Source organism: Anopheles bellator, chromosome 1, assembly GCF_943735745.2.
Source record: "Anopheles bellator chromosome 1, idAnoBellAS_SP24_06.2, whole genome shotgun sequence".
In the NCBI taxonomy this organism is placed as follows: Eukaryota; Metazoa; Arthropoda; class Insecta; order Diptera; family Culicidae; genus Anopheles; species Anopheles bellator.
In genome coordinates, this window is record NC_071285.1 from 47,089,511 (window position 1) to 47,117,348 (window position 27,838).

Genomic DNA, 27,838 nt, shown 5'->3' on the forward strand with positions numbered 1-27,838 from the left:
AGAACCCCCGGTCGAGTGCCGGTTGCAATCAATGGCTAATGACCAGTGCCGGGAAGTCCCGGCGTAGTCCACCACAACTCCCAGTGGCGATGGTGCGCGCGCCATTGTAGGTTTTTAAAAATCAATTACTTTCCCTGCCCACGCCGTTGTGGGTCCCGTGATGAGTGGGAGCGAGAGAGGGAACCAACACCGGACATAGATGGCGACCGACGACAGACAGAACACGCCAACAGATTGTCATTCGGTAGTGACTACATGTATTTCTCTTCATAAGCCATAAACAGTCGGATGATGTCCACTTTGCGCCCGCTTCGCTTCGTTCGTTCGTACGTTTGTTTGTTTGTTTGTTTGTTTGTTCATTGGTATGTTTTGCTTCATGTTTTGCGTGTTTGTTTGCGTTCGTCGTGTGCGGTTCGTTCTGGTTCTGCAAAGGGAGGACACACAACACTATCATTTATTTGATTTCGCTTACTTACCCGTGGGGGCTTCCACCGTTCCACGGTTTAATTTTCTGTTTTTTTGTTTGTTTGTTTGTTTGTTTGTTCTCTCATCTCATGCTGCCGTTTGACTCCGACCTCACGCTCTCGATTTTTTTGGTGTTTTTCTCATTTTTTATCGCTCTTTGTTTTTCGGTAATAAAGCACGGAATTTTCAAAAGTTTCGTTAATATTGAGTGAGTGTGTGTCTATGTGTGTATTGACTCGTATTTACTGGCTCTGTTGGAACATGTCCTCCTCGTGTTTCGAGTGCGACTCGTGAGGAATGGTTTCCATTAGCGGGATGCGTGCTCTCTCTCTCTCTCTCTGTGGGCGGAAGAATAATGGGTGAGTGACAGGTGACAGCGATGGTTCTGGCGAACCCATGTGGCACATAAGTGGTGCCGCAGAATGGCATAAAGGAGGTGAAAATGGTGAACCCTATCGGAGGGTGGTTGGAAAAAAATACGAATCCCACTACGTCCGACTTCGGCCCGTTCAATACACACGATTTAACGGTGAAATATGCTGTGGAAAAAGGGGGGAAACGTTTGCTGTTTCAATATCTTTCCGGATGACTGGTTCGTTTTATTGTAAAAACATATTTAATATATACCGCGTGAAAACAAGTAGAAACCTGCTATTAGGGAGAGAAGGACAAGGCTCTAATGGCTGACAGTAAGCTGACAGTAGTAGGCTGTGTTTCGTTCAGAGAGTGTTTAAAAACTACAACAAAGTAACCGTAGAGTGGTGTAGGCATCCAACAACGCAGCGCGCCATTTGAGGAAAACATTTCCTTACACAGGTTAAGCAGGCTTTGCTTAGTGTTTTGCGTTTACGTTTAAATGTAACTCTTCCAGTTGTCTCGTCGGAATGATTTTTGGTCGCACACATCTAGGAGCGCCCTAAAATAGCGGTTGTTGTTTGAGTTTGGGAAAATGTAACATTAGGCTGTGTTTCGGCGGAACGGAGCTAGTTTAGCGCTAGTAATGGTGCAGCACACACTACCCGAATATCCGCCCGTTCTGTCTGTCTCTATAGCTTTCTATTCTATCTCGGCGCCGGCCGGCGTTTGGCTTGCCCGGGATGCAGCACCCGGCCAAGCGGCTTGACTGGAGTGTGTACGCTCCGGTCGTCCTAACAACATATCGCGTACTGGGGTTGCCGGGGGATCGGGCGATTACGGGGCGTAGTTCAGGCTCGTGGGTGTGCGGCGCTCAGTGGAAAACGTGGGACGTGTGTTTCGCTTGTCGCGGAGGGTCACATTTTATATTTCTGTTTTGTGCTAGTTAGACACCAGTTAAACTTGTGCAGAAATGTATTCTTATTTTTTTTGGTTGCTTCTCTTCCTTTCTCGTTAATTATGATGAGTTGTTTGGTTTGTTTGTTCTCGAATTTGACATCTAGTTGTGGTTGTGTGGTGAATGTATTCTGCTTCCTTCGCATAGCCACTTTGCCTTTACTTTCGTGTGTTTCAAGTGCAATGTTGCTGTTCAACACGTTTCGCTAGAGGTTTGTTTAGCAATATTTCACCACGGCGCAAACCTATCCGCTCGCATCCGTGTTGGGTCTGTAATTGTTGGCATATAAATACGTGGTTTAGCCGAAGTGCTCCGCGGTACGGAGATGTGGTGAGATGTGGTTTACTACCTGTGGATTCATATTCTGTCATCGTATCCCCCCCTTCATCCGTAGTTGGCCATTGTCCTGTGTTCTGTTCCGTTCCATTGACTCACTTTTGTTTGGTTTTTGCGTTACTGCGCAACCGCTACTTGCTTATCTATTCGTTTTTCATTATCTATACCACTTTTTCACATCGCTTTTTATGTGCTTTACGTTTACACCGAGAAATTGAAGAAACGTTTCATTTCAACATTGAAGAGAGTTTAAATTTTCCATCCCACCCATCACTGTTTTGTTTGCTTTGTATCTGACAGGTGTAATGTACATTACAAAATGGTAGAAAAGACGCACGCACTGCGTGCGCGCCGGAAACGGATTGTGTTAGCAATGCGGAAAAATGAAACAAAAAATATACATTATATATCAGAGGTCAGCGGACACGGCGTTGCCACGCCGCCGTAACAACGCGTGCTTTCTCTCGTCCGAATATTTGCTAGCAACGACTAGAAAATTGAAATGCTGGAAAGAATATGTACACCGGAAAACGTCGACACACGCATTCTGTTAATGGGCGTACTGGCGTACCGCTCGGCGATGGGGCCACCGACACGGACGGGCGGGGTGACCGCTGCCCGAGAGCGCTGCGTTCCTGTCCTGTCCATGGGTGAAAAGAAGAAAGTCACGGTCACGAAATGGCTTATGTCGAATCAGCACTGTAGCGATCAGTTTCCGCTTCGTCCGGCCCACAACCGACGGTTGTTTTTTTTTTCGCTTACCGACCACTCAATACCGGTCATGTCAATCATGATGGCGCGTGGCTCGCTTGGCCGAGGCTCGTTAAGTAGGGGGTAAGTTGTATAACCAGATACCGAAAGTGGTCGAGGGGGCCTAGAGAGAGGTCCCAGAGGTTACACACACCCCCCCATCATCGTTCACGACCAACTGGGCTGCGGCGGCACGCCATTATTAAAGGGGGGCAGCAGTAATCGGATTATCGATGAAACGGGCAAGAAATGCTCAAGCTCTTTCCGCTTTATTTGCGTTTGCTAATACGATAGTCTTTCCTCTCCGCGGTTTCATCATGACGAAATTAAAAAGTAAATGACTTTTTATCATTTTTCCCATCGATTTTTGTTTTTCCGGTGACTACGGAGTCGGTGGTGGCAAAGTTGCTGATTCACAACCGTTAATGTACCAACCCACCGCTGCCACGAAAAAGCTCTCGGCCGCGCGATGATTTATTTCCAGCGGGTCATGATCAAGGTTTGGGTTTCTTTTTTATTGACGTAATTATCCTTATGAGAACTAAGGCTTCGAATGATTTACTAATCCGCAATTTGCTTATTCGAATAAGCAGCAATGGGCAAACCGAAAATGAAGTGCCGTCTTAAAATTATTAGAGGTCTGATAAAGGAAACTTCTTCCGTGCGAATGGAAGGCATAGTGAATTGGCTTGCAAATGTGCAGCTCGGAACCAGAACGAGACTTGCGCCGCAGTCTACAGAGTGGCGAATTTAACAATAAAATATGATATATTCATAGAAACAGACATAGACGCGACGCATAAATATGTATGTTGGAGACCGTTGATGAGAAAGATTGTGCGCAAAAAGCCCAGTCCGTTTCACTCCTTCGCTCCGAACGATACTGGGCGATGGAAAAACGAAAAGTGCTCCCCGCCGGAAGGCAGAAAATGAAGCGCCAAGCGAGTCCTCTTTGGGTTTGGATTTTCTGTTTTTTGTTCGTCGCAAAAACGTTTGAATAGGAAAAAGAGGGAAACATTTTTGTGTTTTTTTCTGCAATCAGCATGTCAGCCAACACCCAGTCTCCGAACAACGGAGTTCCATTGGTGTTCCGCTTGCCGTTCGGTTGTAAGTGTAAGTCATCGTCCTCCTCCGAAGAAGAATGTTTTCTTCCGGTTGTGGATGTGGTTACAGCAACTGTCATGTTTACTACTTGGCTACTTCTTTTGCAATTAACGCCCAGAACGCCCAAAATGACCAGAAAAAAGGCATCTGTCATGGATTTTTTTTCCATTCCCGCGTTTATCTTGGCCGTTCGAGTTTCGTTGCCATTGCTGATTACCAACTAATACCGTGATTATCGTCACGTTGCGCTCTGATAAGCAGCTTAGCGGTCGTATGGGAGGCGGCAGTCCTCGGCCTGTCCAGATGTCCGTGCCCGGTACGCGAGCGAGTGTACAATTAAGACATTTTCGAGGAGCCACTTCGGAGACGCGTTGAAAAACAGAACTTTGTTCATCAGAAGAAAAGCCTTCACCACACACCCCTGAAGCTCTCTGGTAAGGGCCCCCCCCGTTCGTCCCTGTTATGATGGGCCCCGTACGTCGCGCGGTACGCCATTTTAGGTTGCAAATTAGTGTCACGTCAGTGTGTCAGCAGGGTGGTGCTGGTGTACTGGTTGCGCGCCTTGGCAGGACAGTTACAGTTGATTACAGCTAAATTGGTACGCGCGATACAAATTCCCTAAAGGTTGTCTTACATCCTCATCAATAGCATATTAAATTTTCGCAACGACGGCAGGACAAATAGGGTTCTTCCTGTGTGTCTGTCGGTCTCTCGCTGTACTCCCTGTCGTTACCCGTGCGGATTTCATATTAGCTCTCCCTCTATCTCCCCTTTCGCTGAGGTTACATGCTAGGTAGGTGTTTAAGGAATCAGATTGTGTGCAGATAAAGTTCATCTTTTCGTCGCTTTGCGTCTAAATAGCATTAGTAGGTGGCTCGCCGCTGAGGGCGCACGATCGCAGCAGCATTAAGAGGGCACGGGGCAGAGGGAGGAAGGCAAAGTACGCAAAATAGAGTGACGGTGACCCCAATGCCGTGGGGTCAGACCGGCAAGAGGACAACAGGGAGGTTTTTGGACGCTAAGCGACGCCTATCGCCGGTTTCTATCATGTGGATGATGTTCGATTGTTACGCTTCCCTAGTGTTGCTCTGTTTTCTTCCGCTAAATATATCATGTATATAATATATATATATATATGTAGTGCTCCATCTTTAAATTATGCTCTGCTCGTTCCCTTAACTCGCCGCTCCGTGTCCGTGCATTTATAGCAATAATTTTCCGTCTCCGCGCTTTGTTTAATTCGTTCAAAAAATTCGCTTCGCTACCCCGAGGGCTGGGCCCATTCGCAAACGCGCCATGTTTGTGCTAGGATTTGTGTACGTGTGTGTGTGGCTGGGTGTGTATGTGTGATCGTACGATGTGTATGTGTGCAATCAATATGGCAATGGTTAGTTTGGTTGGTTGCTTGGGTAGCCACCGCTGGCGCCGACTGACGCCGTGGCGGCTTAAGGTGCCAGCATCTTGGAAAGTTCTTCGTCCTGCAGGCAACCCTTGAGGAACTCGTCCTGCGTCAGCTGGCCGTCGTTATTTTCGTCCATTTTGGCGAAAATATTTTTCGCACGCTCTTCCGCCGAGTCGGCCGGTTTGTTCGACGAACACGCACCAAGCATGTCGTATATTGCCTGAAATGGGATTAAAGATAGAGAGAGAGAGAAGAATGTTAGAAAAACTCATCGTCTTATAAAGGCTTAAAGTTTTTATATTTTCCCCCCCACAAGATCCCCCTCAAGCTACTCATGCAACCTCACCTACGCGGTGTGCCGCGCGTTGATGCTGATCCAGTCGGTGAATGTCCTGCCGAAACAGAGAGGATCAACGCCACCGTGCAGCGGCACGTCGAAAAGTGCAAAAATCATCCGCCCAAGGTGTTTGCGGTGCGAATCATCAATCAAAGTTTTATGCCTCACCTCACCGGGCGATCCCGTCATCGGCCGTTCCTGACGGCCGCACTGCGCTGATCGATTGCGTATGAACGCATGTGTTTGCGATTGCCAAAAGCTTCGCACGTCCCAAACGCCTGTGATTGGCGCCCAACAGAGATTGGGAAACTTTTTGGCAACAAACTTGTAACTACTTTGTGCTGCGTCGAAACGAAGGATTTATGATTCGGCCGATCTACGTGGACCTGCCAAGACGCCCCGGACCGAGACGCTTCGATGCAACTCTCGTTCGGTACATCGGTGCACCAAAGACCATTTTACAAGGTCGACTTGAGGCTTGTGGGTTAGCTTAGAACAAAGAAGGTTCGATTTCCGGATGCCATCTTTGTGCAGTTAGTTAGTAAAATCGAAATAAAAGCACACATTCCTCCGAGTCATTATCAGAACATCCTTCAACATCGATGTGGAAGTGTTATGTTGAGGCAGCAGTGCCGAACTGCGGCCGAGAACACGGAATCGGGAACCATGATTTATGATCGCTCGTTTATCTTAATTACGGTTCATCCGCATCGCGCACACATATACATACGCTGCGTGGTGTGTGCCCCGACGATCCTTCGCTTATCCGCCTGTAGAACGGCTTGAAGTAATAAATTTTCATCGTGTCGGAATACAACACAATGAACGCTTGCGCGGTGTTTAACAAAAGTTCTGAAATTACAGTTCGGAAGAAGCACTTTGGCGATGTGGAGCACAAATTGAAACGTTGGCGATGATCTGACCCTACCGCTGTGTCTTGCCGGTCCATTTGCATTTTAAATTTAAATAATATCTTTATGGTTTAGTGAACCTTCCGTCACTACGGCGGGTGCAGGGCAGTGAGCTCACCCAGGGCTCAATGCCTTGCGTGCCACTACCTCGTAGATCACAGGTTGGCTTGCACGACGAACATAAAGTGAACCGGTGTTCCTGTGAACCGGCGTTGATAAGCCGACCGCAAGTGGCACGCTATGCAAACGTTGGCCAGCCAGCCAGCCAGTGGTTCAATCTGTGCTCTTTAAACCGTAGTCCTTGCGTCACATGACGCGAAAAGTTCGCACGACACTCACGCAATCATGTACCGGCTGGCTGAATGTAGACACAACATGCAGATAATCCGTTCTGGTTGACGGATTAGTTGCGGCTGCTGCTAAACGGCCTTCCTGGCGGTCCAGACAAGGGTACCGCGGAGGGCTTTATTAAATTAAAAGCTCACCGATCTGTCTGCTGCGTGCAAATAGTAGCAGCGATAGCTCGAGAACTTATTAATAAACGTTCGGAATTGAGCGACAATGATTAGCTAACGAATAATGGAGTGTGGTTTCGGGCAAAGTATCGGATATTAGTTTCCATCTGCAGAGTGATGGTTTCGTGGCCGCTCGAAATTAGATTGATCGACGTACCACCCTTATTGATCCAGTAGCACTTATATTTGGAACGAAACTGCCGATTATGTCACACTACATGCCATCTGTAAAGACCTAAAGTTCCCTCGAGCACAAAAAACTGCATTTAACAAATTCGCACACGCGATCGGAATATCTCGACAAAAAAGTCTACATCAGGCCACACAGGGCCATCAGCTTAATGGAATGGTTAAAAAGGCTCTCCACTCAACATACTTCGACGCCCATCATCTGTGGCGGGCCAGCCATCACGCTATCTTTCGTGACCGTTGCAATATTACTACTGCATGTCCTGAGACGGCCAACGACTTCGACTCCGCCCGAGTCCAGATTGTGAAGCATTTCTGCGGGGAAGCTGTTCGAAAATAGCAATCTCCTCGGGTCCCCAGCGAATCGACCGTAACAACGCCAGTTACTCCGCTCTCTGGCTTCCAACTCCCAAGCCATATGGAGTTCGACTCGACTATCCTTGAACTACAACCCAGTTCCCCCCTCCATGGGTCCCCAAGGCCAACATTACCCCGAACGGTTCACTTCGATAGTTTTCCACCAGAATCACAATCGGGCAACGGAGCGAACCTTTTGGACTTTTTGGAGAGCTCCTTCACGAAAAGAGTAATTCCTTCGGTGACTTGCGGTGACGGAGATTTGTGCGCTGAAGGCACGGCACGGCACGGGAGCTCCCGGGAGCTTGTCGTTGGCTTCACCAGAAAGAACCCAGAGTGAACAGGAAGTCGAACAATACCCACCGAACAATGGTACGACCGGATTGTTGGCAACGTCCCACAAGTGGGATAAACATTTCGCCAACGTTCCAGCGCTCAACGTAGAAACTAGCCAACTACCGTTGGATTCGCTCGGGAGTCGGATCGGGAGCCATCAGATTGAGACGCTGTGGCAATCAAATTAAACTCGGTCGGTCGCAAAATCCGCTTCAAATTCTTTCGATCTTCAGCGCCAGCTCAAGAATCAAGCCGTGGACAAAATGCGATTAAATCTGCTGCAGGTCGGAATCGGCTCTCGGGCAATGGCATTTGTGGATGGAACGCAGAAAAGGACTACATGGGACTAATTATTTAAAAATGCAAATCCGTTCCTCTGCAGTGCTAAATTATTCATTTTCGAATCGCAAATCGATCGCTGCCGCCAACAGCCGAGTCGATTGATTTGCGTGCAACGAGTAATGGGCGAAAAGAAGGACGCTGGCATTGGTGTTTGCCCACCAATCAACCAACGACGCCCACCGGTTGCCGGAATCCGACACAAAGACGGACGGAGCGAACGGAGCGAAAATCAGCTTGTTGGAGGAAATGGATTTTCCCGTTCTTTCTACGCCGGACCGCTGCTCGCGGTCTGTTGCTTTCTGTGGCGCGCTGAATTACAACGAAACCGAAAGCCCTCGCTCGCTGACCCGCTCGCTAACTGCTAAAATATTCAGAGTAAAGGTTGTGAAAAATATTGAGTTGGGTGAAAAATAGGCGGTCATTGCAGACCAGGTGTGGCGTGGCGCGGCAGGTTAACTGGCGCCCGGCCCGGTTGCCATTGTGCACTGCACAATCCCGCGCCGCTCCGGAAAGCCTGTGCGTTCGTCGCCCGAAGTGCCCGAAGGCTTTCCTTTTGACGCCACACCGTTTGCCGGGCATAAATTTTGCATACCACCTTCGTTTCTTGCAACGGCCGCCGTGCCGAGCATTGTGCCGAGTTTCGAACATAATAACTTGGGCTATTGCTTCCGGCAGCAGCGCCGTAATGTATGCAACACGGACAAAAGATTTATGTGCGCCTAAAGGTAGGCTCTCACCCGGCCGTTGTTACTTTCGTTGGTGAGCGCCTGGTCGTTGACGACGACCGGCCAGGGTGGCCGTCATCGACCCGGTTCCCCGGAGTGTGCGCGGCGCCACAGTGTCTCTCCGATGTGTGGTGTGTGTCGAATTCGGTGCATGAATGACCAGCCCTACGGCGAAGGACCCGCGCGGGAAGGGACCCTTGCATAAGGTAGCACAGGGCGGCGCGATTGAAATTAATGGACCGCTGCTAATCTTTTACGGTGCATGGTGGCGCCAGACGGTGCACCGATTGGCGCCAGCCAGCCCGACAAAATGCATTCGCTCGTTCCAGGGGCCACAATGGGTGCCGTTACCCCGTACCGGTTGTTGTAGGTTGCGCGAGTAACAAGGGCATTTTTTTTGGGGTTGTTAACACGGCACTCACCTGCACGATTTTAGTCATTTCTTGGATGTCTATTACGCCGTTACCGTCGACGTCGTACATCCTAAACGCCCATTTTAGCTTCTCCTCCGGCGTGCCGCTGGACGTGACGTCGATCGCTAACAGAAATTCCTGCAACGGGACGGGAAACGCTAGTTATTACCGGTTAATTGGTGGTTTGCTGAAAATGGCGGAAGGAATGAACGAACGGTCATGGAGCGGCGTAATGTTTGCCGTTTGCGAATAATTGTACGCTAAGTCAGTTTTAAAAGCTAACCCTATCCATAATTGACGAAGCCATGCCAAGCGGCCTGTCTCTCCCATGCCGATCATGCTCGTCGTGTTTCTTACGGAAGCCAAACCCCAAACGTGCCATTGTTTATCCTTTGCACAAAAGTTTAGCGTTCTTCGACACGAATCACCGGGCCAGGGCAGAAGGAGGACGGCCAACACACCGACACCGACAGACAGACAATCCTAAGCGAATCGGAAGCGAACCAATGCAAACAAGCATCGAGAGCATCAAAGCCTAGGGCCCCGCCGTACTGACCCCCGGTGCGGTTTCGGTGTTGCTCTGCCATCTCGGTTCGACTTTGATTCGACTTTGATTCGACAACTCGACTCGTTGTTCCTGGAAAACTCCTGCCACAGTATGGCCCCTCAGCTAAAGGTCACCACACAATTGGCACGGCATCGGCCGAAGGAGCAACCCGGATTCGGATGCTTGCCTCCTCGCTCGCTCTCGCTTTGGGGGTTTTGGGAGAGGATTTTTCCAATTTCCGCAACGAGTTTCGACCGTCGGCAAACACAGTTTTCCAATCGGGCGGCTGATTTGTTTCGAAATTGTTATGTTCGTCTTCGCATCGGGCCATCGGGAGACAGCCAGCCATGCGTACGGCACACACCAGTAGTTTCGGTGTTTCTCGTGCCAATCTCGCACATTGCCCATTTTTATGAGATTATATTTTTTAAAGGGGTTTCCTGGAGTTCGGGCGTACTCTCTGTCTCTGCTTTGCTTTCCACTACCCAAGATAAATTGGCCAGCAATTTCCCATTACCCATTTATATTTGCCGTGACTAAGAAGCATCAGGGTTTGGATGCATCCAGAAACGGGAACAGGATTCCGGAGAGCAGGCCAAGCTTGGTAACATGCTCAAGGGGTTGCTGGCAGCATATTTAACATTTATTTTCCTCGCATCGCAAGCATTGTGGCTGCGGCAACCGGCAGCAGCAGTGATCTGCATTCTGTGGCACTGCCATGGCCTCTCGTTAGCTGTACTCTACTGCTGCGCCTGGCGCGTGTTTCAGTGGCGCTGGGGATACGTGAGACTAGAACGGGGCCAGCAGCAGGTCGGCAGGATGTTTCTGCGTTTTGCTGTGGCCCTGCAATAGGGGAACGGGTTTTATTCATACATCAAATTCCGGTGCCTCTGCGCCGGTGGAACCCCGAGCTTCGAGGTTGATGAAAAAATAACGACGACAGCAACACGACGACGACGTTCCGACTCTAACGGGTTCTGTTGCCCTCGGGCCAACCATCGGTTCGGTGTTTGGGTCACCGTCGTCGTCGTCGTCGTGGCTTTATTTACTCAATTTCTTTTCAAACGCTCCCACCAATACCAAAAGGAAGGCACTTTCTCCCCGGCTTATGATGCCATCGCCAGTGTTGTTCCGCAGCAGCCATTCCCGGGAGAGCACAGATCGGTTGATTTTTCCGGGCGCACACGGCTCAAACAGCCGAACCACCTTTGGATGCCGTCCATGACCCTCCAGCGAACCGCCCTCCGCCGATGTGTGCTTCCTGGAATGTGGATCTTTGGCCCCCACCCCCCTTGGACTGTAATGGCGAAAACGTACCCAAGAATGGTACCGCCAACAGCAGCAATAAAGCAGCATCTGCCAGCAATCTCGAGGAGCAATTTGGAAAATGGGAAAACATTTCGCAATCGTAATAACTATTTTCCAAAGCTCCAACAGAACTGCTCTGCCGAACTGCATCCGGTTTACCGTACGTATACCCCTTCCAGCGGATGCAATCGGCTAGAAGGTTCGCTTTAAGAATTAAGCAACGCGAAACTAACGGCGTCGTTTGCGTCGAAGGCGCTCTCGCTCGTTAGCAGCACCAAGGCGAAGGGACACGCTTCACGCTGCGGGCGGCTGTGGCGTTGTGTTTCTTTAAAGAACAACAGCTTCAAACGGATGGCTTTCTGGGGATGGTTCGAGGGGTTTGGAGCTCAAAACAAAGCTCCCCTCCTGGAAAAGGATGGGGAACACAACAAACATGCTCAAGAGGCTATTCCGGACCCGGCTTGGGCGATGAAGGGCAACGTCTCCAGCCGCCCGAGCCAGCTGCAAACAAGTTGCTTATTAGTTGCCCGAGAAGATTTCATGCAGCAACCTCAGGCTGGGGGGCCAGGAACCGCGAAAACGTGCTCAGTGGAAGTGAAGAAAAACTTTACAACGCGCGATCCCCGCGTGGTGTCCTTCTGGGCGACATTAAAAGGCATTACTCTCGGAAGCAAGCAAGGTGACTCTGGTGTTTTTTGTGTCCTCTTGGTGCCACCAAGTCGTTGCCGGAAAAATGTCTTACTTCTCCACGCGAGCGCCATGACGGTGAGTCCTTGCAGCTCTGCGTGAGGTGTGTACGGCGAGCCCGAGCCGAGGACGTGGCGGGGCCGTCCTACGGAAAAGTGGTTTCGTTTGTGTCATTATTCTGGCTTGGGTGCTACTGTTTTCAGCCATTATTTGCCCAACCTGACATAGCACTTCCGGTGCCTTGGCTGGAGGTGCTGCTTCGTGACGATCGAAGCACGCTGAAAGGGAACGTTTTTAAAAGCATCACTACAATCCGAGTTCTACGGTTTTTCTAACAGTTCAAGAAAACAAATAATTTTTTTGGTACGAGAAGATTCCGTTGTTCGGCTCAATCAGAACAGCATAAGATTAGATAACAGCACAACTTGGAGTAGATAGAAGCATTGCTTCCCGGAACCGTCCTGCTCTTGCCACGAAGGGCAGATGCCACGCCGGAGCTCCTCTTATCGTATGCTGTGCGTATCCTGAAGCGAGCGAGCGAGCGAGTGGTTTTGGGGCAGGAATGCGCGAAGCCCCCAAAAAGGCTTCCTCTCCAGGGATTACCAGGCCCTTCAGCTAATCCTTCACGAGTTGCCGAAAGTGATCCGGAGTAAAGCCCGAAAGAAAAAAAAACATTAACCACAACCACTATGTGCCAGCCATCGCGAGAGGCATGCAAAGGAGCTACACGCCACGAACCGAGAGCAGAGAATGTTGTCCCGGGGCAGACACACCATAAACATCGTGAAGCGATTGCCGACGTCCTAAAACGTTGTCGGGCCGACGACAGGTGGATAATTAATTGCGAAGCCATCCAAAGTTGGTGGTGACGAAATGAACCACTCATGGCCAAGGCCTGCGGCGACGACCGGTCCGCAACTTCAAAAAGCCGTTTCGGTTTTGGGTGGCCACGGATTTCGCAGGGTTGAGCAAATATGACGCGAAGACACATACGGCCCAATATTAACCAAACTCGTGCCAAACAGCCCGGGGCGGGAGTTCTGTGTGTGTCGTCCACCGATCAAAAGGATTCACGAATCCGGTAACGGTTGTGGTACCGCGTGAGAGCTTTGTGCCCTCGAGCACACCGCATCTGGCGTGGCATCTGTCCCACGCAATCCCAGAGCCCCGGCAATCGGTTGCGTGATCTTTATTTATGAGCCATTTATTCTAAGCTCTCTTCAATGGAACAATATCAACCACCGGCCCCGGCGCGGCTTGATGACGTTGATGATGACGGCGAAAGTGTCGAAATTTGGACCATCCACGCACCCGGGCAGCGGTTTTGCGACGGGTACGAGTAACGTCACGCCAAGGACACGCCAAGGCAAAGGCTATCAAAAAGTAATAAAACTTTCTTAATCTGCAGGCATTCGGTTCAATTTAGCGATGGCTTCCCGCCGGATGTCGCCCGGGCATTATGGGGCAACGTTTGGGCAACGGGTTTTTGTTTTTCGGTGTCCTTGACGCATAATGCTTCCCATTAGACCGGAACGCTGCCAGCGGGCCGGGATAGTGATGGAAAAAAAAAATCCCAACCAAGAGTTGCCATAAAGTTTGTGTTTGTTTGCTGCTGCCAGGTCGGGCCCTGTAACGGGCGGGTGGCGTAGATCGGATTCTCCAGACCAGAACAAAGGGGTTTCCGGTTCGCCTTGGAAAACTATTAGCCAACTCCCGCGACCAACCGACCGCCGAACTTTGAGCCAACACTGTGTCGAGGGGGTTACCGACGTGTGGGCAGCAAAGTTCGCGGGTTGACAGGTCGTAGCGGGTCACACGTTAGTGACACTTTCCGTTCACTGAAAGTTCCAGTTTACCGTTCCGGACGCCCGAGAATGGTCGCTCTTTAAGCTTACATACACACAGTTGATTGGCCACCGAAGGACCCGTAGGATATTTGGTATAATCGATTTCAACAGAGCTTTTTTGGGACGGTCTGGTTCAGGTCTGGAGGAGGTGGCATAGCAGAGGGTAAATTCGGCGGCCGGGAAGCAATTGGCCGTTGAGCGGAACAAAGCTCCAATAAAAATGTGACCCAACCTGTAACCTGTGCGCTAATAAATAAACGTATAATTTGGCCGATGATAAAGCGTCGCGTTTTATTCCTTAAAATTTATGCACCATCTGCGCTATCTACGCGACACCGGCACCCGATCTGAAGTCGGGAGTCCGAAGGAGTCCATTAATTTGAGCGCGAACACCACAAAAAGACGAGCGCAACCGCCATTTCGTCCGGAAGATAATCGTTACTTTTGGCCGACCGCAAAACAAAGCGTCCCAACCGTGGTCGGGTGGCCAATTTCACATTCGAAATTCATGGACCCCAACACCGAGCCGGGGCACCACCAGGAGGTGTATACGGTGGTGTACATTTATCGCCATTTTCGCCAATGGCGGCACAGCCTGGCCGCCATTGCTGACTGCCATTTGTCATTAAAAAAATGGTGATGCTCGTTTGCCGATGAAATATGGCCGAGACACCGAGGCCGTGGCATTAAGGCGAACAACCATCCTGCCCTTCGGGGAACGGGCCGGAAAAGTCGCCGCTCTCCGGGCGCCTTTTTCGGGAGTGGTTTTAAAGCTTTAAATGAACAGCGTTCCGACGATCGTATACGATCGATCGTAGAGTGTTGAGAGCACGAAATCTACGATCGACAAAAGCCATCTTCCCACGTTTACCGGGTCGGGAAAATATGGATCCAATTCGAAAGGAGCCACCAAGACTCGACGAAAGATAAGCGGATCCGGCGGTAAATTAAAAGCTTTTCCACCCAGCAGTGGAAGATAAATCTCCGGGGGTCCGGGCTATCGCATGGTAAGCATCGCGGCACGACACAAACAACCACTAGAAGACAAACCGGGGCAAGGGGGGCGTCTTTCCGACACACGCTAGCCAGCCATAAAATTCACTTTGATGCGCTCGGTTCCTCTGGCGGTCGGTTGTCGTTTGAGCAACATTAATGGCCGACCGCGTACCGTACCGTGTCGTTATCTTTAAAATGGTGGCTTTTTGATCGAACATTCCGGGAATCCAGACAAATTTTACCAAAACATTGGAAAACAACGCGATTAATTTGCGAACGACTCGGTGGCAATCGATGGGGTATACTGGGACCGTACCGTTAATCGCGCCGTACCGTGGAATATTCGGCACCACGGTTTTCGACGAAACCGGTTAGCGGTTAACCGCGATAATTCGAGCGACGGGTTACGGATCCGCGCGATACGACAGGCCCGTGCCGGTAAATCACGTCCACGCTCCGGCTCCGGCTGCGAGGAAGCTTAGCGCGATGAAGCTGCGAGTGTTTAATTCGGGGTTAATAAATTTTCCTTTATTTATGGGTCGTTTTCGGGGAACAATTATCTATGCACACCGGGTACTCAGAAGGCCCAGAAGAAGGTTGGTCCGCTCTTTTGCTCTGCTTCTGAGATTCATAGAACAAAGCGACGGTGCACCGTCAGCGAAAACAACCGAGCTGAGAAACGGAATAAAATCATCAAACTCATCTTCGCCATGATTGACTCTCAGCCGTCGGATGAGGATGAGCCGTCCGTCCCTTCGCGGAACCCAACTCTAATTGATACATTTTCCCAGGCACCCAGGCCCAAGATGAATTATTTATGATTCCGTTGAATAAAGATCAAGAATCTGTGGCCCGGAGCGCCTCCACAAACGCGAGGCGCTTGATCTCGGGGGCTGCTTGAGAAACAAACCGTGAAGCCCCAATGAGCCACGGCTCATATGGTCACCGGGGGCTCTCGGGCCGAAAGATGAACTGGGTTCCCAGAGCCTCTGGAAAGCCAATTTTCCGCCACTCTGCGCTGTCACACTGGGTTGTGCGGGGCCCAGGCCTTGAAGTTATCGGCACTGTTTGCACTGTTTGCTGAGGACTGTTGGAAGCTGGGATCAGTTTGCAGACGGTTAAGCCGGCGTTGGCAGGCGTTAAGATTGATGATCGCCTTGCGCCTTCGAAGTTTGCGCCAAGCAAAGAGACCACCCGGGACACCCAGGGGACGATTGAGTGGGTTTATGGAGTCGTCATCAATCTGTTTTTTTTTTTTTGGGAGCCTTGAGTGTGAACTCGGCAAACAACCTCGGGTAGCGGCATTCAAACACGGGGGGATGACGTCGAGAGCTGACACGCACAGACTCTTTCGGAGGGGGGAACAACAAAAGGACATATTTTAAATGCCATTTGAACGGCATACGGACGCTAAGGGCCTTCTTGGAGGGGGCGCGTTGTGAGTCGACCGCAGTCGACCGCAAAATTAATTAAACTTCGCCCGGGGAGATTCCCCAGATTTCGTCGCTAATCGGACCCCACACACACCAACCGCAGGGACCCGCGCAAGGAGCTCGGAATTCGTCCTTAAAGTCTTCGTCCTTGCACCCCGCGTGACATTGTTTAACACAAAACAAACACACAGAAATGGGCTCCTGAAAACTTTCGCTTTCTGGCCGCGCGCCGACGGCACCATTGTTTCCTCGCCCTGGTTTTCCACGGGCCTTCTCATCTCAGGTCCTTTTGACGGGCGCGCGCGGGGCGTGGGTTAGGAAAACTTTGCCTTCGCACCGCGATGCACCGACCGCCGAAAGCGACCCACGCCAGAGCTGGCGAATGAAAAGGAAGGTTTTTTGAGTTGCGCGGTGCGCTCCGTTTTGCTGACCACCGTCGACATCGGTAATGAGTACCCGGGCCGATGTTTATGTTTCATTTATGTGTCCCCCCTCCCGCGCAAACAGGCAAATCATTGTTTTACCGTCCAATGGAAGCGGGGCCCACGAAATTGGGTTTGCGAGGCCACAATTCAGGAAATTGAGTTGAATATTGTTGTTGCGCCGGAAAGCCCGGAAAGATAATAAATCCTTTTTGCATAAATAAAGGTGTTTTGAAAACCGTTTCGACATAAATTAGTAACACCAACAGTGAAGTGAAGAGGGCTCAAAATATGACAAAGTAATTCAGCCTTCCCGAGAACCGGTCACCAACCGCTAAATGGATGGATGGACACCTCGCCACATAAACCGATCGTTAGCCGGTAACGACTCTTTCGGTGGTCGCTGGTGCTCTACTTCCACGGCACACAAAGTGGTCACTGACACACCCCCCCGGGTTTGTTGGCCTCGATGCACCACCGATGGGGGCTGTCCACTCAAAAGTATCCGTGTCCTTCGGCCTGCTTCGGCGCCAAGCACTTCATTCGAATCCCCAGGCGCGCGCGTTAGACAAATTTGTCCTAATACATTTATTTTTCCTTCTTCTTTATTCGGGTGCCCTAACACGCCAAGCCAAACTACAGAGCGTTACACAGTTTTATGCTTGCCATATTCCAGTACGGCGGCACTAACTGGGGGATTCGAGAGCCCATAAAAGTCGGCTCCGTTGCCGAGATGGGAATCGGCCGAAACCTGCACTACCCGGGGATAAAAAGAAGAGAGCACCGGAACCTCTTCCACCGTGTGGCCACGTCGCGGGCTCAATGGTAGAAAAATTTCGCATAAACTTATATTGCCATTTCTGTTCGCGTTATCGTCGTTTGCCGTGCCGTCATGCCATCCAGCAGGTCCCGGGAACACCTGACCACACTGAAATCTCTCCGTTTGCCGGCAGGACCAAACGCTCTCCCGGGTGGATCGTTCCCGGCAACCGTAAAGTGACGGAAAAGAAGTAAAATCTAAACCGATTATGAATGATGTGCGCGACCTTCCAGCAGCAGCAGCAATCAACTCCGGTACCTTTGGCAGAAAATGACAAATTGGAACTTAAAATTGAGCTGCATCGCACAAACTGCGAGCGGCCACGCTATCATTACCGGCACGAAATCCGGTTACGGCAGTCTAAGCCTGTCACGGCCACTTCCTGATTCGACCGCGCGATACGGCCACAGCCAGAGCGCTCGTTTTGGCCCACACAGAAGAGTTCCGAATTTTGGCGAGATGAAGATGTGGCCTTTTCGCCGTCACACATTTTGATGGGTGCCATTTATCACCCCGTACAGGACAAGGCACTGCCTTAGTTGCCCCGTTCCGTTTCACTGGGCTCGGTGGACGGCAATTTGAATAGCTTTCCAGAACATTTCAACACTTGATGTGACTCCAAAGTACAGGTTGGACCCCCCCGAAAGGTTGAAGCGAAAAGTGTTGTGAAACGAAAGAAATTAAAGGTGGGTCCTTGCTGAGGAGTAATGAAATTTAACGGCGCCCCTTGGTGAAGTAATAAAAACTATCAATCATTGTAGCCGGGAGGCATGCACACAAATAGATGCGTCAAACAGGACATGGCCATCGCACAAACGCTTTTCAAGCCCACGATGGGGGGGCTCGGTTGGAGAGCTCGATCGGGTGGCAATTAAAAATCATTGTGCGTGAAAAAATGAAAATTTATGCTCTGCACGCCGTTAAAAATTAAACACAATCACGGGACCGCTCGGTGTGCTCGGCACCGGAAATGGTAACGGGGCTTCGGGACGTACTTGGATTTTATCTGGTGCACCGTTGGGGGATGGGATTATCGGACAACATTACCAATTGCACTCCCGTAAACAGGGTCGAAGCGAGTTTTTATAGCTTGTCGTCGGGCCGACCCCAGTTTTAAAACCATGCACTTTCGTAAAGAAATTTTTTTCCGGGGCTTGCCGCCAACTTTTAAGGGTCGCAGCACAGCTGTTTGGCGGGGGATCCGTTCCGAAATTTTCCTGCCGTTAAAAATCGTAAAATTTTCCGGCTCACGTGCTTTTAGCCGGCGGGCGGTCACTGATGTTAGGAATTGATTTTAAACTAACATTCGATGCAGATGTGCCGTTGAGTACCGGGACGCCGCCGGGCCAAATGGGCTGTTAAACATTTTACTGGCGCGCCGCTTAACGAGTTTCCAAACAGTGTGTCCGAATCCGAATTTCTCTCAGCTCATGTAGGTAGAGAAAGGCACCCACTTACCTTAAAATCGATGTAGCCATTTTTGTCCATGTCGAACGTTCGAAAGACGTGATCGCAAAACTCTTCGGCGTTTCCAGACGGGAAGAACATTTTGTACATATCTACAAACTTGGCGGGCGTCAGCTTGCCATTTGGACAATCTTGCTGCAACGAGAACGGAGCGAAAAGGTACACAGCAGGATGAGTGATGGGAAGCCTTGAGTTAAAAATAATTAAAAACAAGCAAACCATTAAAGTACTTGTTGATAAAGTTGTCCCTGAAAGAAATTTCGTATTAAACCAACCGGCACAGAGTAGCTACACTGTTCCGGGGATTGGTTGAGAAAACTAAAGTTGGTGAAAGATGCCTCTCTACAGCGAGCTGAAGTGCTTGGAATGGACCCAAACAATCCCAATTATATGGCACAGATTTTTATGCTACCCATAAAAACGGAAAGCCCGGCAAGGAAGTGGAAAAAGAGCCGACGATGCCAGAAGCCGGATGGTTACAGCAAGTTTCGTAGTTAAAAACAACAAACTCACAACAACAACTGTAAAGATATGTGTGGTGGTGGTAAGACTTTACAAAAACCGACAACATTCCAATCGCAGCGCGCAGTTTGTTCGTGTGAAGAAACCCCCCAGAACTCGCTTCTTTCTCCGGAGGCCGACCGCGAGGGGTCGTCGTGGCATGCAGAAAGTTTTCCTCCTGGCAATGGCAAGAGCGGAGCCGAGTGTTCGTTAAAGCCAAAGTTTATAGTTTTCCACCGACGGGACGCGGGCCCGGTAAGGCTGGCCAACCCGACGACTTGTGAAACTTGTGTTGGCTACAAAATCACCCACCCGCGGGGCCTAAGGACAGCAATTATCTGTCCTTTTAATGTCATAATAAATCACCGCGGATCACCCCGTAAATGTCGCGCCAAGGAAACTCACGATAATTAAGAAGGTTCTCTCTGTACTGGGCCAGGCAGCGCTTCGTTAGGTGCTTTTCGAGCAAGATCGAGCCTCATTCATCAACCGGCCATCGGGTTGGCTTCGTGGCGTTGGAGGGTTTTTTTTTGTTGAGTTTTGTGCCGAGGAAAGGGAAAACCGTTGGCCATTGGGCAAAATTTAAGAAGCGAAGGCGCTTTCCCAGTTCCAGTGCCCGGGTAACGCCCTCAGGATCTGTCGATGGGTTTTCGGGAGCCAAGTTTCGGGCACCAGTTCCATCCATAGCTTGGGCAGGGCTTCCGGAGCAGGTTTAACACGATAATGGAGGTCGATTACGGGCTGCTCGTTAGAAAGGAGCAGGAAAGGATGGACGTAAAAGTTTCCCCGTCCAATCCGGAACCACGCACACACGATTCGAGTCGGCGGCTCCCCTCGGGGGAGCAATTGAATTAAGTTCGAAGCGGATGACGAGAGAACCAGATGTTGGGAAAGTTCCGCAAAGCGATTGAAGCACGGCCAACGAAACGAAATGGACCGCCATTGGAGAAAACTGTTCCCAAAAGTGGAATAAAGTCAAATGAATCAATACGTGGAATAATCAATACATGCGCGGTCTGGTTGGTTCGCAAAAGAGCGCAGTACAACGTTACTTACACAACACAGGCACATTGGTGAACGGAAAAGGTTTCCATTTTAAATTATGTTGCCCGACGAAATGGCTCAACATAAGAATCGTGTCAGAAGACGCCAAAGTCCAACAAGACGAAGCCGTCGCTTCCAAAACTCATAAATGCTGCCGCGTCGCTGCAAATGTATTACTGTAATGGCTGTTATGTTAACAGTTACTCAAACAACAAAAAAGGACCCATTACATACGCGTGGCCGCCGTCGTCGTCACCGTCACTTTCGGGGCACGTTTGACGTCTCACCGAAAACCGATGAAAACGACCCACGTAAAAAGGGCTTTATCATCGGGTCTCTCTCTCTCTCTCTCTCTCTCTCCCGGGTCCCTTGCTGCCTGGCTGGCTGTTGACCTTTTTGCTGTGATTTGGTCGCTCACAAGGAACAGCCACCCAGAGCCGGGCTCGGGCTCGGGCTTGGTGCGCCCTTTAAGTTGTCACCATAAATCCCGGGCGCGAGCCACCCCTTCGGGGGCTTCGGTGGCTCGCCAAGAAAACAAAATGGCCGTTAAAGCACACACACACAGAGCGACACGTGCGGGAGAGGAGCGCGTGTGCCATAAAACAAACAGTGCCGCCGAACCTCGAGTCGCCAGAAAGCGCGGGGATTAGCCGCCGTCGAGGACCAGGTACGGCGGCGGCGGCGGCGCCGGCGCGTTCGAGCGGGGATGTGTGGTCGGAATCATGAAGCAGACACAATCGGACCGGTTTCCCACTAATCCCTAGGGTCTGGTCGGAGGGGTCCTTTTGATGATATGATGGAATATAAACTGATACGATACACTATGCATGAAGGAACAAGGGAACACAAAGAGGGAAAGAGAATGCCCTTTTCGCTGGAAACTGAGAAATTGAACAGGCTGTGGAAGGATTACGCAGCTTGTCACGGTTCGGCGTACGGGCAAGGCAGAAAGAAGCCACCATGCGACACACCGCCATCAATATCAATTTTGTGGCCGCAATCCCCACAACTACGTCACGGATGCGCCCCAGTGTGCTCGATTGTTTCTTCTTGGACACTTGGTCCGTGAAGTCAATATGTGGCCAAAAAAAGTGGCCCCCAGATGGCGCTACTTTGGCTGAATCCACGTGTGTATTTTTTTCCTGATCATTCCTCAAATGTACTACTTTTGGTGAAAGAGCTTTTGGACATATCTTGACGCGGCTCACCGATTTTGACGCACTGGTGTTGTACAAAAAATTACATCAAGCGTGACGTGCCCGATCGACGGTAGCATGCTCGCACCCCGTTATCGGGTGGCTCGAGGTTTCTCAATCTCACAACGCACAAGGTGGCCTCCATCACTCTATTTCCGTCAATCCTTCGTCGCGCCCGACCGGGGTCCAAAAACTAGGCTGTCCCCGTTGACGAAGGATTGATTAGTGGCACGGCAAGCATTTTGCAAAGACGCCGAACGCGAGGTTTTCTTGATGTGTTTGCTTATGTTTATGCTTCGGTTCGTTCTTGGGTCGATCGGTTGAGCGCCACAGGTGCTGCTTGAAAGCGAACCACCACAACGACGACACGGATTCCGACCATTCGCACGTCATGCCACGAGCTCGTCGTACATAAACGCTAGAGCGACGAAAGTCTGGCTGTTGCTTGCCGCTTCTGAACTAACGCACGGAAGGAGCGCTCGGGACCTGGGTCCGATCCGGGGGCGACCCGACGGAGACCCCGAACGAGCGTAATAGCGTTGGTATCGATTTTATTCTAATTTTATTTTATTTATCGTGTTTCGCTGTCGCGCTCATCGATGGGCCTCCGGCCTCCGGTGTTGCCCTTTCGCTCGCACAAACAAACAAACCAATCAACCCGCTTCTTTCCCACCACCCCACGAGCGGGGTCGCTTACTTTGGCCGCGACCGACCCTTACTTTTGGGGGTCACGTATGAGGTGGCCCGACCCGGTGAAACCCCAATTGAACTTTCACGTCACGTCAGGTCCTTACCAACACACAAACTATTCCGCTATCGGTGTTTGTTTGCTACTAGTTACCCTTTGATCGGCCACGTATGTGGCGTGGCCCCTGAACGAAGTCCTGAAGCTCATCACTACCACCACCCATCTGTTGTGACAAATTTAATTTCAAAACACGCCCATTGGGTTTGAAAAATCCGTCCGGAGCCAATCACATCTGTGCTGTTGCCTCAGTCATCCAGGACCTTGATTCCCGCGAAGTGATTCATTAACTTCGATAAGAAATCTCCGACGAGATTTGCGCTTCTTTCGCGTTTGACTTCCAACTCCAAGTTTCATTTGTTGCCAAAGTTAATATTTACGAACCGAGCGAAGCCGACGGAGCAGCGCCAATAACCCCCGGTGCACGGCGGAGTCAACGTGGACACTTGGATCAACATGAAAAGAACACGACGGATGGCGTGGATGGAAAAACAAATCCGAAAATGGGGTTTTCCCGAACGTCCAAAATCGAGCATCGAGGTCTGCAGGTTCGCAATGTGGCCTTCCGGTGGCTTGTTCCGCGCAAATAAACACTGTTTCCGTTCATCCAACACCCAATCGTTTGTTGCAGTGTTTTCGGTTTGTTATCAATCGCCCAATCAGACGTTACTTTCTGTGAATAAAAAACCAATTAATAGAATAAATTTGGCTTCAGAAGCGTTTGAGTCTAGAGAAGCCAAGAGACTGCCACTGACCACACGTGCCGAGCGCGTCATAAAACCCCTGAAACGGGTAACGAAATGGAACTTTCTAAACGTAGAATATGGCCCAAAAAACAGGCCCAACTTTATAATCTAACTGGAAACTGGTACCCGGACCATCCGGCAGCACTTGCTGGGGGGGGGGCTTTCAAAATGTTCACCTAATTCACCCAACTCTGCTCGGAATTCATTTCTAAATTCCGGGTGCTTCCAGGGGGGGATCTACTGCGCCATAGGTTGGCGAAACTTTCCGACAAAACGCCCAGCCAACCAAGCCTGACCGGCGGAAACACTTCCGGACCTTCCGATCTGATGGGCGTGTGGTGGTACCACCAACGCCGGGGGACATTTCCTGTTTCCTCACGGTGCTGTCTCGAAATCATAATGTGTGCTCTCCCCTTCGGGTCGGCGGCTCCTATCTCCCGCGGTCCATTGTTCTCACGTCGTGTCCGCTTCTCGGTCACTGGTTTTGTGCTGGAACCAGCTGCTACCAGAGGGAGGGAGAGTGAGAGAGAGAAAGAGAGAGTGCAGGACAAAGTTTTGGTCCCAGCCTAGAACCGGAACCATGGCTTGACGTGGCTTGCCAGCACACCAATGACGTTTATGATCATCATTGTCTTCACCTCGCTTGGGAACCGGGGCACCGGGGCCCCGGGATGGCGATAGGCGTTGGATGTAAATTAAATCATGCTAATAGTGCGACAACGCCGTCCCCGAACATGGTTGAGGGTTGTCACACACGGTGACCTCGCGCCTCAAGGTACCACACCACCGTTTGCTACCTCGACACGCTGATTGACGCAATCAATGGTCGTGGCGGACCCGTGGCTCGTAATAATGCGGGCAGAAAATTCATTACGCAAGCACTTCAACTTTACACACCGACCCAGTAGTGCGGGCGGCGGTTCAACCGACCGACCGCTCGGGGCCGAGATTAAGGTCCTGCCCGTCGTCGTCTTCACCCGCCACCAGAACCTTGGTTCGGGCGACAACAATGTGGGAAACAAGCAGAGAGCCCACAAAGGGCCCACCGCTCGAGAACGAGAAGCAGCTGTGGGTTGCTCTTGCTGGGGCCACTTGAAATATTGCCTCATCTTAACCCGACCGTTGTTCCACATGTCACCGTAGCTAACGAAGGACATCCCGCGTCGTTCCCGAGCCCTTCGGAGTGGGCAGCCGCAACCAACTCCAGCGTAAAACGCATTGTGATGCGGTTTCGGGCCTCAGCAGTTCCAGCTCAAATTGATCTTAACGAACACCCCACAATAGTGCCGCGGTTCTCGGCAGCGATTGTTTCCGGTTCCGTCTTCGTGACCGGAGCGATAATTTATGGTATGACCGAGGCCGATATTGCGGTTTAGTGGGTTTCATCGAGAGCTTTGAGTGTTGTCCGATGGCTGCTGGGCCGTACCGGTGATTGTGGTTACCGAGCCCAGGTGTGGCCACACCTGGTGGGTAATGTTTGTTTTCCATCGAGCGCGTGGCCATGGCAATAAATCAAACACAACCGAGAAGGAAAGCCAACTTGGGTAGAAACGGAACGACCGAAAGGCAACATTAGTGCACGCATGCACGGAGTAGAACTTTTTTATAGGAAGTTTATTGCCTCAATTGCCACTTGTAGGATAAGTCCCAGCCTAAAATCGGAGTGCTGGGCTCGAATGTCTCCGAGCCCCAGAGCGAAGACCGTGCCGAGGTGTCCGGGGAACGCCGGTCAGCAACACGTGGCCACCCCATAATTAGCCGCGGCGGTGCTCTCATTTGCGGCGTTGTGTCTCCGGTTGCGGACATGTCTTAATTAGCGACACCGGTGGGCCGGTGATGGGCTAAGTAAAATTAAACCATACGACCCCGGCCCGGCCTAATGGCCAGAGCGAGCGAGTCGACGGCTGGCTGGATGCCAATCCAATCCCTCGGCACGATGGAAGCCAGTCGAAGCGTTTATGTTCCGCACCCCGGATTAAAAGGGTCGAACGAAAACCGATCGAACGTACCGTAATCGGTGAGGGGTGGCTCTCAGTTTTCCTCCTTCCTTTGGGTGTGTATGTGTCACAGGATTAAAGACCCCGCCGCGCTTTCAAGCGGCAGCTCTTGAGTCGGTCGTGGGTTTACTTTTTTTTTAAATTTCCCTTCGGGGAAGGAGCGGCCCGAAAGCGGTTGTGGGTGAGCCGACAGCCGCGAACCTGGAGCCCTTGTTGATATTGGGTTATCAAATTACGGTGTCCAATGTTCGCCCGCTCTCCGCGCACCGCTGGATCGGGGATCTGGTCAGCAAGCAAATTAAGATCCGGTTGAAGGTGGGCCAGCGGCCAAACTAAAGGGGCCAAAGACTGACTGACACAAAAAGTGCGGCTTTCTGTTTTGGAAAGGGTTCCCTTGAAATCCTGTCACCGTTTGACACGCGGTCTGAAACACCGCGGCCTCCACCCAGCTCGTCGTACATCTTCCATCGGCCACCGCGCGAAAACTGACGGTATTAAGGGATTAGTTAAATTGATCCGTTAAAGTTACAGCCACCGAGCAGGCCCCGGGTCAAAGGATTCGGATCCGGGTCCGGGTGGTCCCCTAGGGGGGGGGTCGCGGTATAATCAACAAGCCAGCCAGCACGTTTCCGGGGCAGGGGGCTACCAAACGGGATAATGTTTGCCCGGAGCGCCATCAACAGGACCGTCGATCGGCCGGTCCGCCGGGTACTTCCGGCCCGAGGCCAAATTCGATTCCGCATCGAGCGGGAATTAAATTTTCATTATCCAGCACACAGCAGCAAGATTTGCACACAAAACGAATTTCCCGACCGAACCCCGTTATCGGATCTCGGAGCTTTCCGCAATCGGGGGAAAAAATGCATCGATCGCGGCGTGGCCGGAATGGTTGGCCGGAAAATTAAATCATCCTCATCAGCGTTGAGTCATCGAGTCGAGTCGAGTGTCGATCGGGCGCGTTCCGTTCTTCCCGTCGAAAAAAGAAACCCAAAGGATGCTGCTATCGGTTCTTGAACCGATTCCCGCTGCTTTGGCCAGCATACAGCGATGACGGCGATGCATGAGGGACGCGTGTGTGGGGGAAAAACTCATCACACGAGCGCGAAAGTTCGGTGCGAAAAGTGCGGCGGCAAATGGAAAAAGTTTTCCCACAACCGACACGAAACCGTACACATGCGGTTCGGTCGGTTTTCATTCCGGTCGGTGCTCCTTGCTGGTGGGGTCCTTGCGCGGGCTGGGAATGCGGGGCGCGTAATGCGGATTTGAAAAAGTGCCACTAAACTGCCGGAAGGAAGACGAAAAAGAAGGGCCGGCAATCGTAATCGCAAAGTTGGATCCTCTAACGGCCAGCAGGCAGGAGCAGCAAAAACGAGGCAAAACTTGGAAATGTGTGAACGAACTATAAGGGTGTTCGAGACAGAAAGTTCCACCATGCACCAGCAGCGATACCCAACGAACGATCCGAGAACGGTGAGCCCAACAGAATCGAGGGGCTTCAAAAGTAAACTAAAATCCTCGCAAGCATTCGCTAACAGACATACCATACCAGTAGGTGAACAGATCGGGACCATACTTCACCCGAGCCCAACGTGAACAAACGCTCAGAATTTGAACCTCAACAATGCAGCTGGAAGCTTTTAAGAAGCCAGCTAGAATCCTTCCATCTGTCACTATTAGCGAAACCCCGATGAACCCGATAGACCCGTGAGATCCATGGTTCAACGTATAGAAAGTTTATTAATTGAAACTCGAGGAACCGCCATCGAGGTACTCTCCCCCCGGATACGTTGCACTGCGACCGTGAAACTTTCGTTGGGCATTCGCTTCGTTAGGTGCATTACATGCATCCTGCCTGGGCTCATCGGTGTCGCTCGCATGCAGCAGAGCGTCGTGCGTGGCACCAGCATAAAAGACTCAACGGAGCGTGATCCAGCGCGAGCATAAGAGGGTCCCGCGTAATTTGATTTATGGTTTCAATTAGGCGATATCGGAAGAATTACAACCCGGGCTTTAGACCACTTCCGGCCACGGTGCCCTTGAGAGTTTCCCGCGAGACCGACCGAGCGCGCTGCGTGTGGCAATAATTAATGGTGAAATGATGTTACGCACCCCGCAAGATTTAGTGCCGCATCTTCGCCGGGCTCGCTGATCGCGCTAATGAAAGCCAGGAAACCAGATTGTTGGAAGTGCTGAACCACCCAAATCGGCATCCCGAGAAGGACACTCGAAATCGGACTGCCACCGTTTGGCAACTGTGCAACCGAATTAGGCCCGATTTTGGAGGACAGTCGGAAGAAAACTCAATTACTGCGGGCAAAACGGAAGCTAAACCGGGTGGCCGTTGAGTTCTGTTAAATGTGATTATGGGCGGACTTTGATGTGCCAGATGGTTTGATAATTGACATCGTGACGATCGTGGACCGTGGAGCTCGGATCGCTAGAGTGTGTTGAAAAAGAAAACCATAGCCCTTACCTTGAAGCCTTTGTACCATTCCTTGATTGTGGACTCATCGTATCGGGTGTGCGATTTGAGAAAGTCCATGTCCTCCTTGGACAGGCGATCTTTACTACCTAAGCAGCCCATATCC

At 51.0% G+C, this 27,838-nt stretch overlaps 2 protein-coding genes across 6 annotated transcripts in view; both read right to left on the minus strand.

Moving 5' to 3' along the window:
• LOC131206148 (neurocalcin homolog) overlaps positions 1–27,838 on the minus strand; it is an 81,169-nt gene that overhangs the window by 11,383 nt on the left and 41,948 nt on the right. The gene's annotated exons all lie outside the window — the stretch shown is intronic.
• Positions 5,413–27,837, minus strand: LOC131206150 (neuronal calcium sensor 2). The gene is made up of 4 exons (XM_058198581.1): positions 27,724–27,837; positions 19,013–19,156; positions 9,504–9,632; positions 5,413–5,589 (listed from the first exon to the last, which is right to left on the minus strand). Exons 1-4 carry the CDS (start codon positions 27,832–27,834, stop codon positions 5,413–5,415), a joined length of 561 nt encoding a protein of 186 aa, XP_058054564.1. The 5' UTR covers positions 27,835–27,837.

Excerpts from the sequence above, each read along its gene's own strand:
- LOC131206150 (XM_058198581.1), bottom strand. The coding sequence starts at position 27,834 with ATGGGCTGCTTAGGTAGTAAAGATCGCCTGTCCAAGGAGGACATGGAC. Across the intron at positions 19,157-27,723 it reads AATGGTACAAAGGCTTCAAG|CAAGATTGTCCAAATGGCAA; the intron begins GTAAGGGCTATG and ends TTCTCGTTGCAG. Across the intron at positions 5,590-9,503 it reads AAATGACTAAAATCGTGCAG|GCAATATACGACATGCTTGG; the intron begins GTGAGTGCCGTG and ends ATCCCATTTCAG.